The sequence below is a fragment of the Scomber japonicus genome, chromosome 5 (assembly GCF_027409825.1).
Source record: "Scomber japonicus isolate fScoJap1 chromosome 5, fScoJap1.pri, whole genome shotgun sequence".
NCBI lineage: Eukaryota > Metazoa > Chordata > Actinopteri > Scombriformes > Scombridae > Scomber > Scomber japonicus.
Genome location: NC_070582.1, coordinates 6,718,945 through 6,741,262, shown reverse-complemented (window position 1 = coordinate 6,741,262; position 22,318 = coordinate 6,718,945). Strand labels below are relative to the sequence as shown.

At 38.5% G+C, this 22,318-nt stretch overlaps 1 protein-coding gene across 1 annotated transcript in view; it reads left to right on the top strand.

The window, feature by feature from the left end:
• The window catches only part of tmtc3 (transmembrane O-mannosyltransferase targeting cadherins 3), a 28,442-nt gene extending 7,448 nt beyond the window's left edge, over positions 1-20,994 (top strand). The window contains exons 5-14 of the mRNA XM_053318853.1: positions 1,118-1,233; positions 1,545-1,717; positions 6,573-6,825; positions 10,795-10,943; positions 11,290-11,410; positions 11,631-11,742; positions 13,494-13,597; positions 15,377-15,546; positions 16,183-16,409; positions 19,602-20,994. Of these exons, the coding sequence (XP_053174828.1) occupies positions 1,118-1,233; positions 1,545-1,717; positions 6,573-6,825; positions 10,795-10,943; positions 11,290-11,410; positions 11,631-11,742; positions 13,494-13,597; positions 15,377-15,546; positions 16,183-16,409; positions 19,602-20,530 (2,354 nt within the window). The 3' untranslated portion in view covers positions 20,531-20,994. The remainder of the gene's footprint in view (positions 1-1,117; positions 1,234-1,544; positions 1,718-6,572; positions 6,826-10,794; positions 10,944-11,289; positions 11,411-11,630; positions 11,743-13,493; positions 13,598-15,376; positions 15,547-16,182; positions 16,410-19,601) is intronic.
• Positions 20,995-22,318: the final 1,324 nt, after the last annotated feature.

Below are 22,318 nucleotides of genomic sequence, written 5' to 3'. Positions count from 1 at the left end.
CAGTGGTTAATGGTTAATGGTCTGGTAATAATTAGGTAGCTTAACTGAACTGGACCGGTATATTAACTGAAACCAGGTTCAAAGTTAGGCTGAGTTTCACAGTAACTTTACAAATACCAATAAATCCTTACAGCTGCTGCTCCAGTACTTTATTAGATGCTCTGAAAGTAATTGTCATCAATCAATCAGTCAATCAAATTTTATTTATATTAGCACCAAATCATAAGAAGGCACTTTTCACATAGAGCAGGTCTAGACTCTTGAATCTTGAAAAACACTTGGGAATCCACGATGGTCTTTACAGAATGAGTTGTAATGTTTCACTTGAACACGTGATAAACTGGGAATAATAGATGATCCATATAAATCCCACTTCCTTCCTTGTACTGTAAAGTTCTGCCTGCTAACCATCAATCAATCAATCTTTATTTATATAGCACCAAATCACAACAAAGTCATCTCAAGGCACTTTCCACATAGAGCAGGTTCTAAACCGAACTCTTCAGGTTTTAACTTTAAAGAGACCCAACATTCACACATGAGCAACAGTGGCAAGAAAAAACTCCCTTTTACAGGAAGAAACCTAGAACCAGGTTCAAAGTGGGCCGCCATCTACCTCAACTGGTTGAGGTAGAGAGGAGAGAGAGGAAGGATAGAAGAGAGTTTCTTCCTTTTACAGGAAGAAACCTAGAACCAGGTTCAAAGTGGGCCGCCATCTACCTCAACTGGTTGAGGTAGAGAGGAGAGAGAGGAAGGATAGAAGAGAGAAGCACAATGAAAATCAACAATGACACTAGTAACAAGAGCAAACATTGGAGCTAAGGCCTGACTTGCACTATTTTGTACACTGTAATGGCTTCTCACATTGATTTAGTTAAGATCATATTTTACCAATGATTAATGACCACCTGCGTGCAAATACTCAGTCATGTAGTATTTCCAATGTTTACCAGCCTGTCATCTAAATTCAGGCTTAGCTTCAGGGTTTACTCTGAAGCAGTCGACTCAGCTAAAATTCACCCCCTTTGTAGGTAATGGATGAGCCACTGTCAAAGGTTGTGAGGAGGTTATCTGTTATTTATGTATATTCTGTTTTTTTTTTGTTTTTTTTCCTCAGTTTGGGCTCCCATCGCTCTGACAGTCGTTCTAGTTGCCGCAGCAACACTGTGTAAGGAGCAGGGAATCACCGTCGTAGGCATCTGCTGCATCCATGAGGTTTTTGTTGCACAAGGGGTAAGACACCTCCTTTTTTTTTTTTTTTTTTTTTTTTCCCCCTATGATGGTTCAGGCGTGTACCTGGCACTTATGAGATACAGTTTGACTTATATGTTGAGAAGTAGGATGAAACTGATAACATTTTTGGAATGTGCATATACTGCTGGGATTCATCTGTAAAAATGGAGATCAGTGAAATAATATGAAAGAAGAAGAAAAAAGTGTGGAATTTGGATCAGGAGTCAATGAAAGCTTTTTAATCTCAAAGTTAACACCATATTGTGATATTTCCTTCCTGTCTTTCTCTCTACTGCTCCTGCTCCTCTCAGTTTACCTTGCCCATGCTGTTGGACACACTGCGGCAGGTCCTGCAGGGTAAAGATGGTTTCCCCTACGCTGTCCTGCAAACGCTGCTGAAGCTCATCGTCCTGGTTATCAGCACCCTGCTGCTCGTCATCGTCAGGGTCCAAGTCATTCAGTCCCAGCTTCCTGTCTTCACCAGGTAGGCCATTTGATTTGTCAGTAACAAAGAAAAATGCTGTTTCTCTCTGTTTGTCATCTACATGGGTTTTTCACAAGTGTACCAAGAATTTATTTTACAGATCAAATATAGGAAGTAACAGATATATGGGTATTGGCAAATATGTTGTCCAATATGTCCTTTTTTTAAAAGTTATATACTGTAGGCAGCATTTTATTTATATTTGATCCTATTTAATAATACCTAATTATAAGTATTAAATTCCCAGTGACGTGTACTGTCATTTTATGTAATAAGGTTTATTGTTAAACTGTTGTAATATATCAATATCCATTACATACTGTATCTCTGTCAAAAAGTGTTTGAGAACCCCATATGAGGAATCATTGCAAAAAAAAGAAGTGTGTTTATGTGTATATATTCTGTACGTATAACTTTATCGGCCAATATATCAGTATCAGTTTTTTTTAAGCTCCATATTATCGGTATAGATAATATGATGATGATGATGATGATGATGATGATGATGTTGATGATGACGATGATGATATGATGATGAGTGCCACTTATGCACTTTATGCCGTGCACTTTGAATGATGATGGGGATGATGATGAATTGTGTAGCTATTTTACTGTTTTCATTTTCTTGTATTGTTTTGTATGAATGTCTCTCACTGCGAGCCAAATTAACCTGTGGGTACAAATAAAGAAATCTAATCTAATCTAATCTAGACATCAACCACAAAAATAATAGTATCGGTCGGGCCCTAGTACTCTGAACAATATGATTGGGTTTTGTTTTTTTTTACTGTGTTGCAATTCAATCTCCGAGGTGAGTTTTTTAAAAAGTGCATCTCTACAGCTGCTGCAACCTCTCTGCACGAAAGGAAAAGACATTTGTTGCTACTAAAAAGGCAGCTGGACACACAATCATCAGAGCCATTTGAATGTAAATTGATTATGTGATTATGTAAACACATTACACTAGCCTGATTCTTTAATTTATTTCAGATTATGTAACGGTTTACATAATGCTTTTATTTATTAGATTAAAGTAGAAAATCTTCCCCGTGGATTTTTTTTTAACTTCTAGCAGCTAATGGATGTTGCACTTACTCTGTTAGAGCACAGCGCTCTGCATAATGATGATGATGATGATGATGATGATGATGATGATGATAAATACATAAATACTTCTGCCTGGCAGCTGCTCCTATTAAAAGAAACTGAAATAAGTGTAGCTATAATTCCTTAATCTCAAATGTTAAAAGCAACCAGTTGTTAAAAGGGGGTTCAAAGGTCAAAACCACGGCAACCTGAAAAACCCCCCTGTGATAATATTCCCTGTAATCCTCTTAAAAATGACAGTGAATTAAAAAAAAAAAAAAGGAAAGAAGAGAGAAGCTACTGTGTGTTTATCTTGTTGTCGCTCAAATACTTTCCACTAACTCATGACTCCGCTCCGGATACGTCGTGCTGCTGCATCCTAGCTCATAATTTCAGAAGAGAGAAAATTCAGTATTTAGCTTTTTAGATGAAGTTCATGACCAGCGAGGAGAACACTACGCAGAGTTATCCAAGAGGACAGGAAGGTCAAAATGTGAATATGTCTATTGGATTAAGTATTTATTGAGTCTAAACTAGTTTGAAATAGTCGATACGGGATTCCACACAGATTGAACATAATGGCATTTTGATAACTTAAGATAAAATTCCAGACGAGTAGCCTAGATGTGCTAATCCTCTAGCCGTAATCTTAAAGCTGTCTCCGGATTGTCTGAGGGGGAATTTTTCGGGCGATCAAAAGACGACGAGCCATAACAATACATTTCATTTAGCTTACCAACATCGGGGTTGTGATTAGTTTCCAAAGAGTCGGTTCCACCAAAACAAGTTTAAAATACCTACTGAACAAGGACAAGATACTGGCTGGATTTCTTTTACCTTGCTCACCTGTGATCAAACAGATCAGGATTTTAAGGATGTGGGTGTTCCAGTGTTAGATCTATAGTCAAAACATATTCATGACTGTGGGACTGTGGGTCATTCACATTTTAAGTTTCTTTTTTTTTTTTTCTTTTCCTCTCTAGATCAAATAATGTCATTGTGAGAGGAATCATCAGATGGGTTATAGAGCTGTATTCATTATATAACATTATTACAGCCGTGTAGTGTACTTTACTCCACACATAGATTCATGCTCCTTAGGTCACTAATAGATGGACCGCGATAGATGTTAGAAGTTTATGGTTTAAGTTTAAAAGTAAAAATGGATTCTTTTTTCTTTTTCTAAAACTAAGCACTATATTTAAGAAGCACAATCAAAGGATTTCTGTAATTAACTTTATTTTAAAATGCCATCTTTATTTGATACTTTTTTTATTCTTATGTTATCTATTTTATTATGTATTTGAATCCCACAAGTTGTATGTCATTAGTTGTAACGCATAAGTCGTATTTCATTAGGTGAAAAACATTTAACCCCTCGTGTTGTCCTTGAGTCAAGGAAGGAAGGGAGGGAGAAGGAAGGAAGGAAAGGAGGGAGGGAGGAAGGGACGAAGGAAGGAGGAAAGGGAGTAAGAAGGAAGGAAAGGGGGAGGGAGGAAGGAAGGAAAGGAGGGATGAAGGAAGGAAGGAAGGAAGTCTACAATCTAGCCACTAGACATAGATGCTGATGTAACTACGATGCCTTCAAGTTACTGAAAAATAACTCGGACATTATAATGTTCTGGACCTTCACTTGAGGACATCAGTGAATTTTAATTAAATACCCCTGCCTTAAAAAATATCCCCCCTTCTCCTAACCCTAACCCTTCCTTCTTTCTTTCCTTCCTTCTTTCCTTCCTTCCTCCCTTCCACCTCCTTCTTTCTCTTTCTTTCCTCCCCCCTACCTTCCTACCTTCCTCCCTTCCTTCTTTCCTCTGTCCTTCTTTCCTTCCTTCCTCCCTTCCTCTTTTCCTTTCTCCCCTCCTTCCTTCCTTCCTTCCTTCCTTCCTTCCTTCCTTCCTTCATCCCTTCTTTCCTTCTTTCCTTCCTCCCTTCCTTCCTTGACTCGAGGACAACAGGAGGGTTAAACATTGTGAGTTGTGAGATAACATCTGAACACCAGTGCTGGCCAGATAATGGTTGTTATGGGGAGCTCTTGTGTGGGGAAGAGAGTGTTGAGGTTATTCTATACCAGCTTAAAGGGGAAAAAAATGTAAACAGTCTGAACGTGAACATAAAATACTCGTCTACTACATGGCATGCATCTCATTGTGTAAATATGTTGTGTGAAAGCACCAATAGTCATCCCTGCAATATTATCACGATATCGATATTGAGATATTTGGTCAAATATATTGTGATAACAACGCCAAAGACCAACAAGAGTAAAGAATTGAATAATCAGATCAACATTATCTAGCATAAATAATCAATAGAGAAATGAAAAGTGGAAAAAATAAAATGAAATAAATAATAATTAATACTATAACCCTTATCAGACAGAGTATTAATTCAATAGTCCGTCTTGCCTTCATTTCCTGGCTTTTGCCACAAAACTTGCAAGTTTATACAGATCAAAATTAAATAGACAATCCATTTTTTTTTTTTTTTGCTCATCAGAACGGCAAAATATTTCAGGATTCAGTCTAGCCATTTGTTGGAACATTAACACCCTTAAATCATGATAATGTGGATAGTACAAAATATAAAATGGGTCTCACTTTTCACTTCAACAAGCTCACATAGCACACACAAATCTGTTCTCCTCCTCTGGATGTTTTTGAATCAACCAACTTCAAGTGCAAGTGGAAGAATACCTCAGCTCTCAACTGGGCAACTAAAGATCTTTGGTTTCTAGATAACCGAGATGTAACATAAGGCTCAGGAGTAAACTTTAGTTTCATGTGCATATATGTTTGAAGTTTAAAGTTTGAAGTTTTTATTTTGCACAATAATAAGACAAAAGAAAAAGATAACGAAATAACAACAAAAGAAAGATGCAAGGTAGCGTCAAGAAACCCAAAAGGACTTATACACAGGGCCTCTACCTATGTTAAAATTCATAAGTTAAATTAAAAACAAGTAACTGTGAAATAGAAAAAAAAAATTACCATAAAAATAAAGCAAAATTATAACAATATGTCCTTATTAATGGCTTTAACAAAATATTTCCAAGCCTTTTTGTCTTCATATTTCAATAAGAGCTTATTTCTAACACAGATTATTCATGTAAATCCACCTCCTCAGATATTGGTCATGCAGTATGTGATAGTCGGCCAACATGCTCTTTCAACTTAAGTCTTGTCTTTATTGAGTTGAGTCATATTGGGTCATCTTGGGTAATCAAATTCTCCACCTCAAGGCGTGACACTACCATGTAATACTCTCTTTATTTCATTGGTTAGGTATGGCATTTTATTTAAAAGTAAAAACTAGGTCAGCTTTTTTTTTACATCACATTACAGTTACATTATTACAGTAAGGGTTTAATAGGGACATATCTGTGTGTTTTAAGGCTCTGTTTTATACCCCCTCATACCTCGACCCGTGACTGACCAGATCAAATCAGTGTATTCTCCTTTTTTCACTCAATTTCCATGACATGGGGTTGACTGAGGTCCCATTTCTCACCAGGTGCGTGTCCTTGTATGGACTCTAATGTGATCTACAAAGAAACAGCGAAAAAAAAGAGTTCGACGCAGCCTTTAAATTTAATCACTTTTTTTATATTTTCTTCTCCACCTTTTATCCTTAAGATATTACGTTAATATACAATTTTATAGTGTTTTGTTTTGGGGTTTTATTACTCAAATCTGCTTGCTTTTCCTTATTCCTAAGCTTTTATCTGATTTCCTCTTCTTATCTCTGTGTGTCCGCTCCTCTCTCGTAGGTTTGATAACCCGGCAGCAGTCAGCCCGACTCCCGGTAGACAACTCACCTTCAACTATCTGCTCCCCGTCAACGCATGGCTGCTGCTCAATCCCTCCGAGCTCTGCTGCGACTGGACCATGGGCACCATCCCTCTGGTGGAGTCACCTCTCGACCACCGTAACATAGCAACCGTGGTGTTTTACACTTTCCTGGGCCTGCTGGCTTACCACAGCTTGTGTTACAGGCACAGCTCTGCCAAGACCGTCATCATGGTGAGAGAAAGATCCAAGTTCATTTTGATTTCATTTGTGTGTGGTTACAGTTTCAATATGGTCAAAAAAAAAAAAAAAAGTAAAGAGTCAGACTGCTGAGTTGGTTAGTGTGCTTAACCTTCCTGTCGTCCTCCCGGGTCAAAGTGACCCGTCTGTTTTGACTGTTCCTTCTTTCTTTCCTTCCTTCCTGCCTTCCTGCCTTCCATCCTTTCATCTGTCCTTCCTCTCTCCTTCTCTCTTTCTTTCCTTCTTCTCTCTTTCCTCCCTTCCTTCTTTCCTTCTTTCCTCCCTGCCTCCTACATTTTTCCTCCCTCCCTCCCTCCTACCTTCCTTCCTTACTTACTTCTTTCCTCTGTCATTCCTTCCTCCCTTCCTTCCTTCCTTCCTTCCTTCCTTCCTTCCTCCCTTCCTTCCATCTGTCCTTCCTCTCTCCTTCTCTCTTTCTTTCCTTCTTCTCTCTTTCCTCCCTTCCTTCTTTCCTTCTTTCCTCCCTGCCTCCTACATTTTTCCTCCCTTCCTCCCTCCTACCTTCCTTCCTTACTTACTTCTTTCCTCTGTCATTCCTTCCTCCCTTCCTTCCTTCCTTCCTTCCTCCCTCCCTTCCTTCCATCTGTCCTTCTTCTCTCCTTCCCTCTTTCTTTCCTTCTTCTCTCTTTCCTCCCTTCCTTCTTTCCTTCTTTCCTCCCTGCCTCCCACATTTTTCCTCCCTCCCTCCTCCCTTCCTTCCTTCCTTCCTTCCTTCCTTCCTCCATCCCCCTTTTTTCCTTCTGTTGTTCCTTCCTCTCTCTCCCTCCCTGCCTTCTTTCCTTTACTCCCTTCCTTCCCTCCTTCCTTCCTCCCTCCCTCCCTCCTTTCCTTCCTTCTTCCTCCCTTCCTTCCTTGACTCGAACTCAACAGGAGGGTTAAGCTGGTGTAGGATTTCCACTCAAACAATTCCCCTTCAGTATCCATGTCCAAGTTACTCAATACAAGAAAGCAACAATAATGATCTTTTCACAAATGTTACAAACATAATATAAATGCAATTTTCCACATACATTTTAACTCATTTAAAGTTGTACCTTTATGTAAATACAAACTGAAAATACATCAACAAATGAAATGCAAAATATTTCTTGTAATCTTTTATTAAGTCTGCTGTTTTATATGAATTTAAATTATTACATACTAATAAATCAGACACAAATAAACAGCATTTAGGCTCCTACAGTTGGGATACACAGTGCCAAAATTATAATATGTGGATATGTGGGAAATAGGCTGGACGATAAAGAGAACAGATCACAGTTATTGTATTATATTATTTGACCAAATAGCTCAATATCAATATCGCAACAATATTGTTTGGATGACTATTAATATTCACACAATGTGATTTTTGATAAATGATAATCAGTAATGTGGATATAATGACAAAGTGGCTATATAACAGCTATATAACAGTGTGGTAAGTTCATAAATGTACTTAATTTTATTGTAATGCAGCCTTTAAAATAACAACACTTATGCCGTATCTCGATATTTATGATATCTAGTGTCATATAACTATATCGATATATTGCCCAGCCTTAGAGTGGTAAGTGATAAATGTTCTAATATGATGTTAGAGGAAGACCGAACAATACATATCTGTATATCTAACACAAGGTAATACCCATGTTGCTATATTACTTCATCTGCAGTGCTAGGAATGAACTTTTAGAGCACCTTTTTTTATTTTATTTAAATTTTTTAAGGGGGTTTTCATTGTGGATTACGCTCTGTTTTGTTTTAATTCACCCTAAATCCAGATGAAACGGGTGGAATAGTTTCATTAGGTGTCAATAATTAATTTGCCCTTTTTGTTTTGCCTTGTTTTATTTTAACAAGAAATCAGGTTTAACGAAACTATCAACTAGTTCCTTCTGTTTAAAGTCTCCTACCCACATCTATTGTTGAACAGAGACCGCAGATACTTTACTAAATGAGGTATCAGAAGCCAGCACTAATGTTGACTTAGTACTTGCCAGAGAGACACATTTAATTACAGTAGCTTGTAGCGTGCAGTTCTTCACTAGTAACATGATACTTTTCTTCTTCTTCTTCTTCTTCTTCTTCTTCTTCTTCTTCTTTTTTTTTTTTTTTTTAGCAAAATTTAGCAAAATAACAAAGAAGAAGAATATGAATGGAATATTTTCATTCATATTCCTGAGACAATAATAAAACTTTTTTTTTAATTTTAGTAACCATGGTAACCATCTCCTTTAGCATTAGCATAGAAAGACTTTACTGGTTTAGCTCGACTGCCGGTAGAACTCTTAACCTTCCTGTCGTCCTCCCGGGTCAAATTGACCCCGTCTGTTTTGACTGTTCCTTCTTTCCTCCCTTCCTTCCTTCGTCCCTTCCTTCCTTCCTTTCTTCCTTCCTTCCTTCCTTCCTTCCTTCCTCCTTTCCTTTCCTTTCTTCCTTTTCTTCCTTCTTTCTCTCTTTCTTTCCTCCCCCCTACCTTCCTCCCTTCCTTCTTTCCTCTGTCCTTCTTTCCTTCCTTCCTCCCTTCCTTCTTTCCTCTGTCCTTCTTTCCTTCCTTCCTCCCTTCCTCTTTTCCTTTCTCCCTCCTACCTTCCTCCCTTCCTTCCTTCCTTCCTTCCTTCCTCCCTTCCTCTCTCCTTTCCTTTCCTTCCTTCCTTCCTTCTTTCTCCTCTCTTACTTTCCTCCCCCCAACCTTCCTCCCTTCCTTCTTTCCTCTGTCCTTCTTTCCTTCCTTCCTCCCTTCCTCTTTTCCTTTCTCCCTCCTACCGTCCTTCCTTCCTTCCTTCCAGTTCTTCACTAGTAACATGATACTTTTTCTTCTTCTCTTTTTTTTTGCAAACTATGTAAATAAAATTAGAAAACAAACTGGCCTGCACAGATGCAGAGAGATACAACGTTAAGCTCTTTAGTGTTTAGCTTTAAAGGAATGAATGAGTGATGACTGTGGCACGTAGAAACTAAATTAGCATGTGTTGTGCAATAGGCCCTTGGCTCCCTTTTTTTCCTTAAAGGTCAGTAAACTTCCTCACAGCTTCTCTCTTAAGCTGCAGTTTTTGGAAAAAGAAGACAAATCAACAGAAAATCAACTTTATGGTGACCTTTTTCTTACAATGTTTACTCGGGTTTGCTAAGAGCGTTTTTTTTGAATATGTTGCATAACGTATCGCATATCACATCAGCCTACTTGGCATCGTAGCAAAGGCTTGCCAGCTGTCTCCCATGGAGTATAAAGCACATTCATTATTGTATTAGATAACAGCTGTGCATTAGTGCACCACATCAATTATTGTCATAACTGATTCATCTGCTGATTATTTTTTCTCTATTGATTAATCAATGCTTTTAATTGTTTAGTCTATAAAATGTCAGACAGTAGTGAAAACTCATCCCTCATAATTTCCTGAAGTCAATATTTATGAATGTTCACATGTTCAGCTATTTTTTTTTTCACTTATTTTTTATTGATTTTAAAGATTAATACACAGAAACAAGGTATAGACTTTTTCTTCACAAACATCTAAACACCAAAGAAAAAATAAAAATAAAAACCATACCGATAACCAGGAATAAATGAGAAAATTAGAAATAATAATAATAATAATGAAATAAAATAATAATAATAATAATAATAATGAAATAAATAATAAAAAATAATAATGAAATAAATAAAATTAAAAAATTAAAAAATCATAATAATGAAATAAATAAAATAATAATAATAATAATAATGAAATAAATAAAAATCATAATAATTTAAAAAAGTAAATAAATAAATAAAAAAAATTTAAAAAGAAGAAAAAAAAAAGAAAAAGTGGATAAACAAAAAAAAAAACTAACACAAAAACACAGAAAGCAAATACAAACTATCACATCAGGAGTCAACATGTTCAACTATTGATTACAAGTGCAGGAAAATAATGTGGCTCATATTATCTTAAATCTTTATCTTTTCTCCACCAGGCTCTTTCTTTGATCGTCCTGCCTTTTATTCCTGCGTCCAACCTCTTCTTCCCCGTGGGTTTCGTCGTGGCGGAGAGGGTGCTTTACGTTCCAAGTATGGGCTTCTGTGTTCTGGTTGCACATGGATTCAAGATGGTTTCACAGAAAGGGTGAGACCTTGTTCTAAGTAATGTTGCTGCTTTAATTTGGTCTGTTATGCCAAGAAATCCTAACAAATTACTCACACCCGGTCCCCTCGGGGGAACATGAATAATATATCAAACACTTTGTATTGTTGTGAACACATTTACCACCAGAGATAATTGTTGTAACAATATTCAGGGTGGTTCCAGTTTGGAGAGGCTTCAATTTGGCCCACTTTTTTAGTTTTTTAAAATGAGGTGCAAACTATCAGTGCACTGTTGTTCTACTCATAAAATAATCAGGTTCTCTGAAATGTTACACTATTAAATCTGGTTTATTGTGTCATGAAATCAGTATAATTTATTTTTGTAGACACTTGAAGAAGATTACCTGGTTGATGATCGGAGTGCTGCTAACTACACATGCAGTGAAAACGTTCAACAGGAATTGGGACTGGGAATCAGAGTATACGCTATTCACTTCTGCACTGAAGGTAAGCTGTAAAAAGTAATCACCAGTATACCGTAGCTCATTTTACGAGTGTATCATGGCCTTTTTCCAATGTCTCAGAAGATCGTTACCTAACCTTTCGATCAAAACATTCAGTCGAAAAGATGACTCATCTTTTTCTGAATGATAAAAATTCAAAGAACTGAGTCGGTTCTTTGAACAAGCTCATTGTCAAGTTTCTTGAATTGTTTTGCCACATTCAGGTTAACAAGAACAACGCCAAGTTGTGGAATAATGTTGGCCACGCTCTCGAGAACCAAAACAATTATGCGAAGGCCCTGCAGTATTTCCTCCAGGCTACGCGTGTACAGCCAGGTAAGAAACATAAATCAGCCTGGAAATGAAATGATTGTGGAAATAGAACTCTGCTAGAGCTTTCACATAGTGCGGTACACCATACTGCAATGCATCGCCTGTCTTATGTGGTTGTGTGTACATATATATATACATACATATACATAGCAGACATTTTTTTAAGGCAGGTAGCGACAACTATTACTCACATCTTAATAGACTTGTTTTTCTTTCTCACGCAAACATGAGAGACTTTACAGAGTTCAAACTAACTAGGTAGTTGCTGCCTGAATTTTCACAAACACTGCAGCGTGATGTTAATGTGGAAAAAGAGAATTGTACTATTATTTTAATTTAAAGTTTCAGGGATATTATATTTTAGTGTTCCTGTTAAAATGTCCATGCTCTTTTAGGAAAGGCTTTCATTCCCTTATATGAATCTTGGTGAGTAATTTGAGAAGACTCTGCTGTTTATTGTTCACAGGATCTCTGATAGTTATGTTAATGGTATTGTTAGTTTTTCTTGGATCCACAAAGGAACAAAAAAAAGAAGAAACATGAAATGCAGCTATTTTAAAACCAGGCTAAATTATTACATATTCAACTTTTCTTCATGCAGAAACTTCTCTTCAGTCTCTTGTTTAACATCGGCATTATGCTAGAATAGAGCATTAAATATAAGATTGCAGCATAAAATAATGATTAGCTTTATAATCATTAAAAGGACATAGAGTGCAAATGAAAGATTAAAATGTAAAGTGCTTTAAAAGAGCTCAATCATGAGCACAGGAGAAGAGAAGTGTTTTTAACCTGGATTTAAAAATGTTCACAGTTCTGCTGGTAGTGTGTTCCAGTTGTGTAAAAGCTGCTTCATCATGTTTAGTTTGAACTCTGGGCTCAACTATCTGACCTGAGTCAGTAGATCTCAGAGCTCTACTGGGTTTATATTCTACTAACATGTCATTCATGTATTCTGGACCTAAACCATTCAGTGATTTGTAGACCAGTAGCAGAACTTTAAAATCTATTCTATAGCTGACTGGGAGCCAGTGTAAAGACTGTTTATTGTTCACAGGATTCCTGATAGTTATGTTAATGGTACTGTTAGTTTTTCTTGGATCCACAAAGGAACAAAAAAAGACAGAGAAAACAGTGAAAGCTATTTTAAAACCAGGCTAAATTATCACATATTCAACTTTTCTTCATGCAGAAACTTCTCTTCACTCTCTTGTTTAACACATAAATTATACTCCTTTTACTAAGATTGGAATCAAGTTAGGCCTTTTCCCAGCGTCTCTGTTTTATTTCATCGTTAGGTTTTCAGGAAGCCCGTCCTCTGCTTGAAACATCAACACTTTTACCGGTTCACCACCCAAGAGTGTTTCCCCAAGATTAACAATGTAAACACATTAACCCGATGAGGATTTCCTGCTATGCTAATCATCAGGCGTCAGTTCTACTTTTCCTCATCAACCTCTTTTTCAACACTTAATTTTTTGCTTTTAGGGGCCGCAAAAACAAGCGTTGTATTTGTTTCTTTAGGATCTAGTCATGGTTTAATTTCTTTATTTAACATTAGTTCAGGTTATGCGTGTAATGTTAACAAAGCAGAGCGGGGGAAAACCTGTTAAAGTATGTTTGAGATAGAAATGGTCATGTAAGGTAAAACTGGATTTTTCATTTTCTATTTTCTATTGCATGTTCCTGTCAGTTTTTTGGATTGTTCTTTCTCTGTTGCCTCTCTCTCATACTCCACTCAATGTTTCCTGCAGATGACATCGGGGCTCACATGAATGTCGGAAGAACCTACAAGAATTTGAACAAGTCCAAAGAGGCCGAAGATGCCTACTTAGTTGCCAAATCACTCATGCCACAGGTATTTCACCGGGTCACACAGAGGCCTCCGATGCTTCATACTGGCACATAGCAAAGTGAAAACAATGTGACATATTGTTTCATTACTCAGCCATGCTTCTTGGCACCCTTCCTACTGCACACTTGTTATATATACCAAAGTAGTCAAGCTTGTAGACAGATTTTAGCACCCAGGGGTGAAAGATCACATTATTCACAACATCCAGGTGTTTTTTGGGGGGTTTTTTTAACTTAGTTTTTTTGAGTTTGAACATGACAGGTATATGTACATTTTCCCCTTTTAACAGATGCACATAGTCTTTACACAGATGTAAGATAACTTAACTCAATAAGTAGATAATTTAATAATGATATAATAGGGAATTGAAAAAAATAATAATAATAACAATAATGAAAAACAATAAAGATAAAAATAAAAATCCAACATCCAGGTGGTTTTGATCAAATCGTGCATCAGTCTTAAAGGTGCAGCGTGTAGAATTTAGAGACATCTAGCAGGATAGACTTGAAAAAAATGGAGTATAATATTCATAAGTATGTTTTAATTAGTATATAATCACCTTAGAATGAGCCCTTTACAGTGTTTCCTGCAGGATTTTGAGAGACTATAGTGGTGGGACCTCAGTCCGACCCTCAAATGCATCATTCTGGTGCACTTTGAGAGCAAAATTAAGAGCTTATAGCCATAAACAATTTTGTGTTTTAGTAATGCAAGTCCTGGTTTTGGGAAATAAATATTACCAGTTCATAAATGTTCCAAACAAACCATCAAAAAAGACTAATGTTCATAGTTCAGCTGTGAAACAAAGAAAGCAGAAGTGATTATCCAAGTTCAACTAGTTCAATTAGACTATGGTGGGCCGCCACATTCAATATAAAAAAAAAGGGAAACACTGCTTTATATCTACATAGGGAGGTGGTCCTCTTACGTAGATGCCGCCATGTTGCACCGACATATTTATACGGTGGCTCAGAACGGACAAACCAAACACTGAAGCTCTAGAAAAGCCTTTTTTTTGCAGCCTCTGTAGTTTCTTCTACACACTTAGAAGAAAAGGGCGAGAGGAGAAGTATTCATTTGATTGCAATCTGCATCCTTCACCGCTAGATGCCATTAAATCCTACGTGCCCGTCCCTTTTTTTAAAGAAACACTATGCTGCCAAAATCAACATCAGATGCGCTTACAGAAGCAACAATCCTTCTGTAAGTGTCACTCGTATGTTGCATAACCACATAATGTAGGTGTGTCTTCTAGTGAGCCGCCTTTGTCTTAACATGAAGTTGTTCAGCTTTGTTTTTGTTTGTGTGTCACTGCTTGACCACAGAGTCGAAGTAGATCAACTGGTACAATTTAATAGTTTTGGCATTCGTCAGATGACATTAAATTGGGTCCAACAGGCTCCTCCCTACTTTACTGTCAACCCAAATGTTTAGTTATAGCAATTTTTATCGATGACAGTTGGTGACGACAGCATACAACCGCAATAGTCCTCGCCACCAGAGCTCCACGTAAATGAGGGTGATGATAGTCAGGAGGATTCCAGTTATCTGGGGCATTGAGCCCAGATAGAGTCAGTGCCCAAAAAATGTCTACATCAGAAGAAATGTAACTGTTGTATAATACAGTACCAACTGACAGATCGTTATCAAAATGTACTCTGGCGCTTCCATTCCTTTCCAACTCATGGCATTTCTCAGAATTTACAGACTTTGACTTTTAACAACTTCTCTCTGCTGTTCTCAGTTTTCTCTGAATCACTTTGTGTTTCGTCTCATCAGATTATTCCCGGTAAGAAGTATGCGACACGCGTGGCCCCCAACCATCTGAACGTATACATAAACCTGGCCAATCTGATCCGGGCCAATGAATCGAGGCTAGAAGAAGCCGACCAGCTCTACAGACAAGCGATTAGCATGAGACCAGACTTCAAACAAGCATACATCAGCAGGCAAGATTTTTTTTTTTTTTTTGTACCCCTAAGATTTCACTCACTCTTAAGCAAAACCAGTTTTCATTCTTCTTCTGCACATATAAATCAGAATGCAGGAACTTATTTAATTGTACACTGAAGTTTCCTGTTTGAACACTGTCACATATTTTGGTAGGATGCCCAGTCCAGTTCTACGTAGGTGCCAGGGTGCAGTTGGCACTTTATCAGATTAACACAATGATTTGAGATCTCATAAAAAAATTGTAGTTAAGTTTTCAGTAAAGGGGGGAAAAAGGGGGGAAAAATCCAGAAATGATTATTAATGAAACCCCTCGTTGAGTAGTGTGTCTTTGCAGCCACATTTCATCTTATTATTAGCCCTCTCTGCACTCTCTACCCTGGGAGTAAAAGTGCTACAGTATATCTGTTATCATCTGCACCCAAGCATGTCAAAAACTGCTACTTGCGTAACCTGTCTTGCCTTCCTGGTGTAAAGAGGAAATGGAGTTCCTCAGAAAGACAGGAGTAATTATAGGCTGCAGATTTTACAGGCTATAAATATATTATCCATTATAAGATTTAATTGCCATGCTCTGTCTCCTCTTACTTTCTTTTTGCATGTTTTTTAATTTACCGTATTTTGATTTGTCTCAGAGGGGAGCTGTTGTTGAAGATGAACAAGCTCACAGAGGCCCGAGACGCCTACCTCAGAGCTTTGGAGCTTGACCGCACCAACGCTGACCTGTGGTACAACCTGGCTATTGTTTACATTGAGATGAAGGAGCCATCGGAGGCCCTGAAGAACTTCAACCACGCCCTGGAGCTCAGCCCGCGTCACAAACTGGCCCTTTTCAACTCTGCACTTCTCATGCAGGAGTCGGGTGAGTCAGGTCTGCCAAGATCGTTGATAGGGACGTGAATCACTTAAATCGAATGTCTCCATTTGGAATCACACCAGGACTCGATGTTTCCAATAACAGGCATTACTGTAACACCCCGATTCCCTGTAACTGGTATGAACAAAGAGAAATAACCTAATATTACCTTTTAGGGTGTAACCAGCTTCTTAGAACTGGTGTTTTTGTTGCATGTAGTGAATCCTGCATGCATCAACATTTAGTTCATTGCCAAGTTTCTGTCGGGTCATTGACTCTGTGAGAATCAACACATTTAATAAGCACTTTTATTTCCAGCAGGTTTGACTGGCAGTTTAGGCAGTTAGCTTTTTTTCAACCAGTGTTTATTTGCTTTTGTAAATCTTGCTACAGTACTTTTTTTTTTTTTTACACTGTCTGCAACCAGCACGCTCATGTCACAAGTTAATCCGAGTGCAACATATTAGCACCGAGTTCATGTGAAGAGTGCTTCTGGCAAGCGTGTAAACAGGAAGACACGTCTGTTTTGTTTTTATGTCAGGTGCTTGAGACTAAACGGAGAAAGAGCGTGAGTCATAAATGTAGCAATATTTCATTCAAAGTCGTTTTTCTTTTGCCGGCAAGCTCACTGTAGCATGACTCTGTGACCAGTCAACATTAAGCATGACGTATGAAGGTGTTAACGTTTTTTTTTTTTTTTTGTTCATTGTTACTCCTTCAAAGGGTTTTTGTTTTCCGCAACATGAAAAATAACTTTTCAAACGGATATTTAGGAAGCTTGCACCGTGTTTATCAGACCCTTCAGAAAGCCCCTACTTCCTACAATCTATAGAAATGGATATATCACATTCTCTAAAATAACATTTGCAGTTGCACTCTCCATTTATAAAAAAAAAAAAAAGAAAGTTTTTCCCCTGACTGCTTTTTCCTCAAAGCGGACATCACCATTCACAAGTAGCTCTTTATTTCTATAGTCCATTGTTAAAACTCCAGCTATCTCTCACATGACAAATCAGATGACAAATGAAGTTCAACAAAGGGTCACTTGACAATTTTGCTGCAGCACTACAGACTCACAGCCACTACATGCTCAGTCAGTCTTTGCAATAAACAGTTTTCTTAAGATTCTCAAGTTTCTTTCCAACCTAAAAAAAAAAAAAACTGGATCCGGTTCTGAACAGCCGATGGAGCAAGACGCACCTTTAAAAACCTTTCAGTCTTCTCTATCTTCCACTTCTGTTATCTAATAATCATAATAATAATTGCCACTTTCCTATAAACTGTGAACCACCAGCTTGGCCGAGCTCCATAAGAAGCTTTCACACGTGCACCGCAACCCTGAAATGTTCCAGACATTATCCAGTCGAAGGTGCTGTGTGTACGCGTCAACACAATTGTCAGAGTCGGTTGGACCAAACGTTAAATGGACCCCTTACCCTCTGCCAGCTGCCTAGTATAAAGTCTGAACCCATGTGTGAAAAAAAAAAAAAACCCACAGTCGCTCATTTTCCAGAGAATTCACCGCGAGCGAGTTGGCACGGTGATGACATTACATAATCATCATCATATCATGTGTCTAGCTAAACTGTATTGTTTGTGACTAGGTTTGAATTCTGGCGAAAAGCTTAAAGAAAAGCCACAGAATTAGCATTACTTTCTGAGTCATGCCCAGGCGCCTAAAAACCCCCAACGGAGTATTCCTCCAGTAGGTGAGAACACGTCGGGACACCCAACAATTTCCTGTTGTGTGCCTGCATGTGTGAAAATGGCAACCCTGGACAATATCCGGACCTGAGTCTCAGACAATGCCCGGAGTTCATGTCGTTAAAAATGACTTTGACAGTAAAATCTCTGAAGCTAAAGGAGAGACGTGAGCTGGGACTCGTGTCAGAACTCGAACCACAGATACATGAGACACATTTCAGATTACTCAAAGATAGATAGGTAGATAGATAGATAGATAGATAGACTCCTCAAAGATAGATAGATAGATAGATAGATAGATAGATAGATAGATAGATAGATAGATAGATAGACTCCTCAAAGATAGGTAGGTAGGTAGATAGATAGATAGATAGATAGATAGATAGATAGATAGATAGATAGATAGATGAGTGTGGTCATAGATAGATAGATAGATAGATAGATAGATGGATAGATAGATAGACTCCTCATAGATAGATAGATAGATAGATAGATAGATAGATAGATAGATAGATAGATAGATAGATAGACTCCTCAAAGATAGATAGGTAGATAGATAGATAGATAGATAGATAGATAGATAGATAGATAGATAGACTCCTCAAAGATAGGTAGGTAGGTAGATAGATAGATAGATAGATAGATAGATAGATAGATAGATAGATGAGTGTGGTCATAGATAGATAGATAGATAGATAGATAGATGGATAGATAGATAGACTCCTCATAGATAGATAGATAGATAGATAGATAGATAGATAGACTCCTCAAAGATAGATAGGTAGGTACATAGATAGATAGATAGATAGATAGATGAGTGTGGTCATAGATAGATAGATAGATAGATAGATAGATAGATAGATGAGTGTGGTCATAGATAGATAGATAGATAGATAGATAGATAGATAGATAGATGAGTGTGGTCATAGATAGATAGATAGATAGGTAGATAGGTAGGTAGGTAGGTAGGTAGGTAGGTAGATAGATAGATAGATAGATAGATAGATAGATAGATAGATAGATAGATAGATAGATAGATAGACTTTATTGATCCCAATCCCAAACAACAGACAATTAAAAGACAGTTAAAAAAAAGACAAGAGGCGTAAGAGTAAATTTTAAAAAAATACTAAAACTGTTGTGCAAATGCAGGTTAAAAAAATAAAAACCATTGTAACTGGATAATTATCTTTGATGTTTAGTATTGAAGTAATTTAGTGATACTAGTCTGTACATGAGTGGGTGTATTTGCAATAAGGAACTGATAACGAATAAAGCTCACATTTCATCACCCAGAGCATTGTGACATTCACATGGCATGATTATCCCCTAAATCAAAGTAAGGCAAGAGAACTCTGACCATTCCTTCTAATATAAAACATAAACCAGTAACTTAATACGTCTGGTTCACACCTCGCCTATCTAGATGATATCAGCGGTGGATAAAAGCAGTAAATTACTAACATTTACCGTGCCTTTGATGTCTTTCGGCAGGTGAATCCAAGTTCTGGCCCGAAGCCAACCGTCGTTTCCTGACTTACGTCGAGGAGGAACCCGAAGATGCCAACGGCTACTTTAACCTGGGCATGCTGGCCATGGACGCCAACGAAAACGCTGCAGCTGAGAGGTGGATGCGTAAGGCTATCGGTTTGCAGGCCGGCTTCCGCAGCGCCTTGTTTAACCTGGCGTTGCTTTACTCTCAGTCCAAACGGGAGATCGATGCGCTCCCGGTGCTGGACGAGCTGCTGCACCATCACCCAGAGCATATCAAGGGCCTGATCCTAAAGGGTGACATCCTCATGAACCACAAGAAAGACACTCGCGGCGCTAAAGTCTGCTTCGAACGCATCTTACGCATGGACCCCACCAACGTGCAAGGCAAGCACAATTTGTGCGTGGTCTACTTCGAGGAGCGCGACCTGCCGAGGGCCGAGCGCTGCCTCGAGGAGACCTTGGCCCTGGCGCCCAACGAGGAGTACGTGCGCCGCCACTTGAGTATCGTGCAAAGCAAGATGGCCGCCATGAGCGCGGCGGGGCAACCGCTCACTTCAGCAGAGGGAGCCACCGCCTCGTCAGCTAAGAGGGAAAAGCCGAAGAGAGTAAAGGAAGGGGCGGCGGCGGCGGAGGAGGAAGAGGTGGGTGCTGCTGCTGCTGCTGCTGCTGCTGAGGGTGAGGAGGAAGGGAGGGGTGCCGCTGATGCTGTTGCTGTTGGAAGGGGGGCTGGGGAGGAGAAGAATGTGCGGAAATCCTCTGCAGAAAGCCTCGGAGGTTCGGGCGTGGACCAATCAGAATCGTTGGACAGTAGCCAGTCTGACAAGCGGACTAAGGGTAAGTCCACTAAAGAGATTAAAGATATAGAGGAAAAAAGAGCAGCTGCCTTGAAGAGACTAGAAGAGATTGAGCGCATATTGAGCGGTGATTGAAATTATTGTAATTTATAGCTGGACTACTTTTATAGAGCTCTCTAAATGCTACACGACAGGACTGCAACCCCCCTCCCTGCCCCTCTCTCCTTTCTCCCCTCCCTCCCAAATTAAAACGTTTATTCTTTAATCAATTGCCATTTGATTTCCTTTTGATTTAACAACGTTTGCAGGCCTGCTCTGCTCGGCTCGGTCCTGTTGTTTCAATTTTAACACTAATCATGTAAAGAAGGGAAACGTTGATCTGCACATGGAACTCGTATAAAACAATAAGCACAATAAGCCAATTTGGGGATAATCTATTTAAAAGCTTATATGGCAGATGTAGATGCCAATGTGTGTGCTTCATCTGAATGTGATTTCACATATCGTAGATCTGTAGTGGTTATAAATATATGTTTAGCTTTTTTTTTTGCCATAAGTAGTTATTGTTTATCACTGGATTTTTCTTCTTTTTTTTTTTTTTTCTTTTCACTAAGATGTGACTCACTTCTGTGTTATTGTTTTTAAAAACAGAATGATTGTATCATGGACAATTAAAGGAAATGACGTGTCCTTCAGATTTCCTCAAGGCAGGATGATATCTGCAGAGCTCGAGCCTCAAAATAACCCAAACCACACAGAGAGAGAGAGAGAGAGAGAAAAATATCCCTCCACACTACATCTCAACGCCAGGATTATGTTCCAAAGCAGATCTTTATTGATCTCGCTCTCTTGCACTTCCTGTGACTACATCATCAGCCCCTTCAGCTGCTTTCACCTCGCAATTTCATTGTGATCCCATCTAAAGACTATTATCTCACTCCCTTTGTCACATTACGCCCTCGGTCCTCCTCGTCTACCCCTCATCCTTTAGACGCTACGGCTTCATTACTACACATGACTGTTTTTCCTGTTTATTTGCTTGATATAGTTGTCTCGCACACATCATTTCAGTCCGGGGCAACACCCGTTTTTTTTTTAGTTTTTTTTTTTTATGTGACGGTCAACGATGACGCACGTTCATCCTCTGCATCAGGCTTCATCATGTGGTCTTCATTTTCCCAAAGTTCCTTCCACTTCACAGGGGGAATTTTTCACAGCCCATTTTCAGAAAACAGTTCTCCTCCTCTTCCTCCTCTTCCTTCATCATGCTCCACAGTAAAATATCATCGGTGGGGGGGGGGGGATCCCACATTTATTTCCTAGTAGCCTTTGTGCTTCACTTTTCTTCAGCATTCACAAGCTATGATCTCTCTGTGTACTTACTACTAACATATACAACTCCTTTGGGCATGTACACTAATTATAACTTGGAAGAAAGAAAGAAGAGAAGACACAGAACCGCTCCTGTATCCTCAGGCCTTTCCCTCCGCAGACACTACAGCGCTGTAAAAAAAAAAAAAAAAAAAAAAAAAAGAGCGCCTGATTGGCTGCTTCCCAACAGATCTGATGATTTTTAAACAGTCATCTGCTCTGATTTAGAGCACTCAAAAGAAATAAGAGGCACATAATTGATGATCAGAAATGACAGCATGAGCAGACTTGTGATTGTTAGCTGTGAAGCATGTCATTTACACTCAATGGAAAAGCTAAATAACCCTTACATACTGTTCAGGGTTAAATTTAACCCATTCACCCCCCCCCCCCCCCCCCTTTTTTTACATCTGAGAGCTGTATAAACACCCTATACACATTTCTTCTTGGAGGACTTCTCCCTAATGTGACTCCCAAATATCCAAAAAATCAAAAAATGGAAAATAAATCCTTTTTATGTGCAGCTGATACACATTTTGTTCATATTTTTTA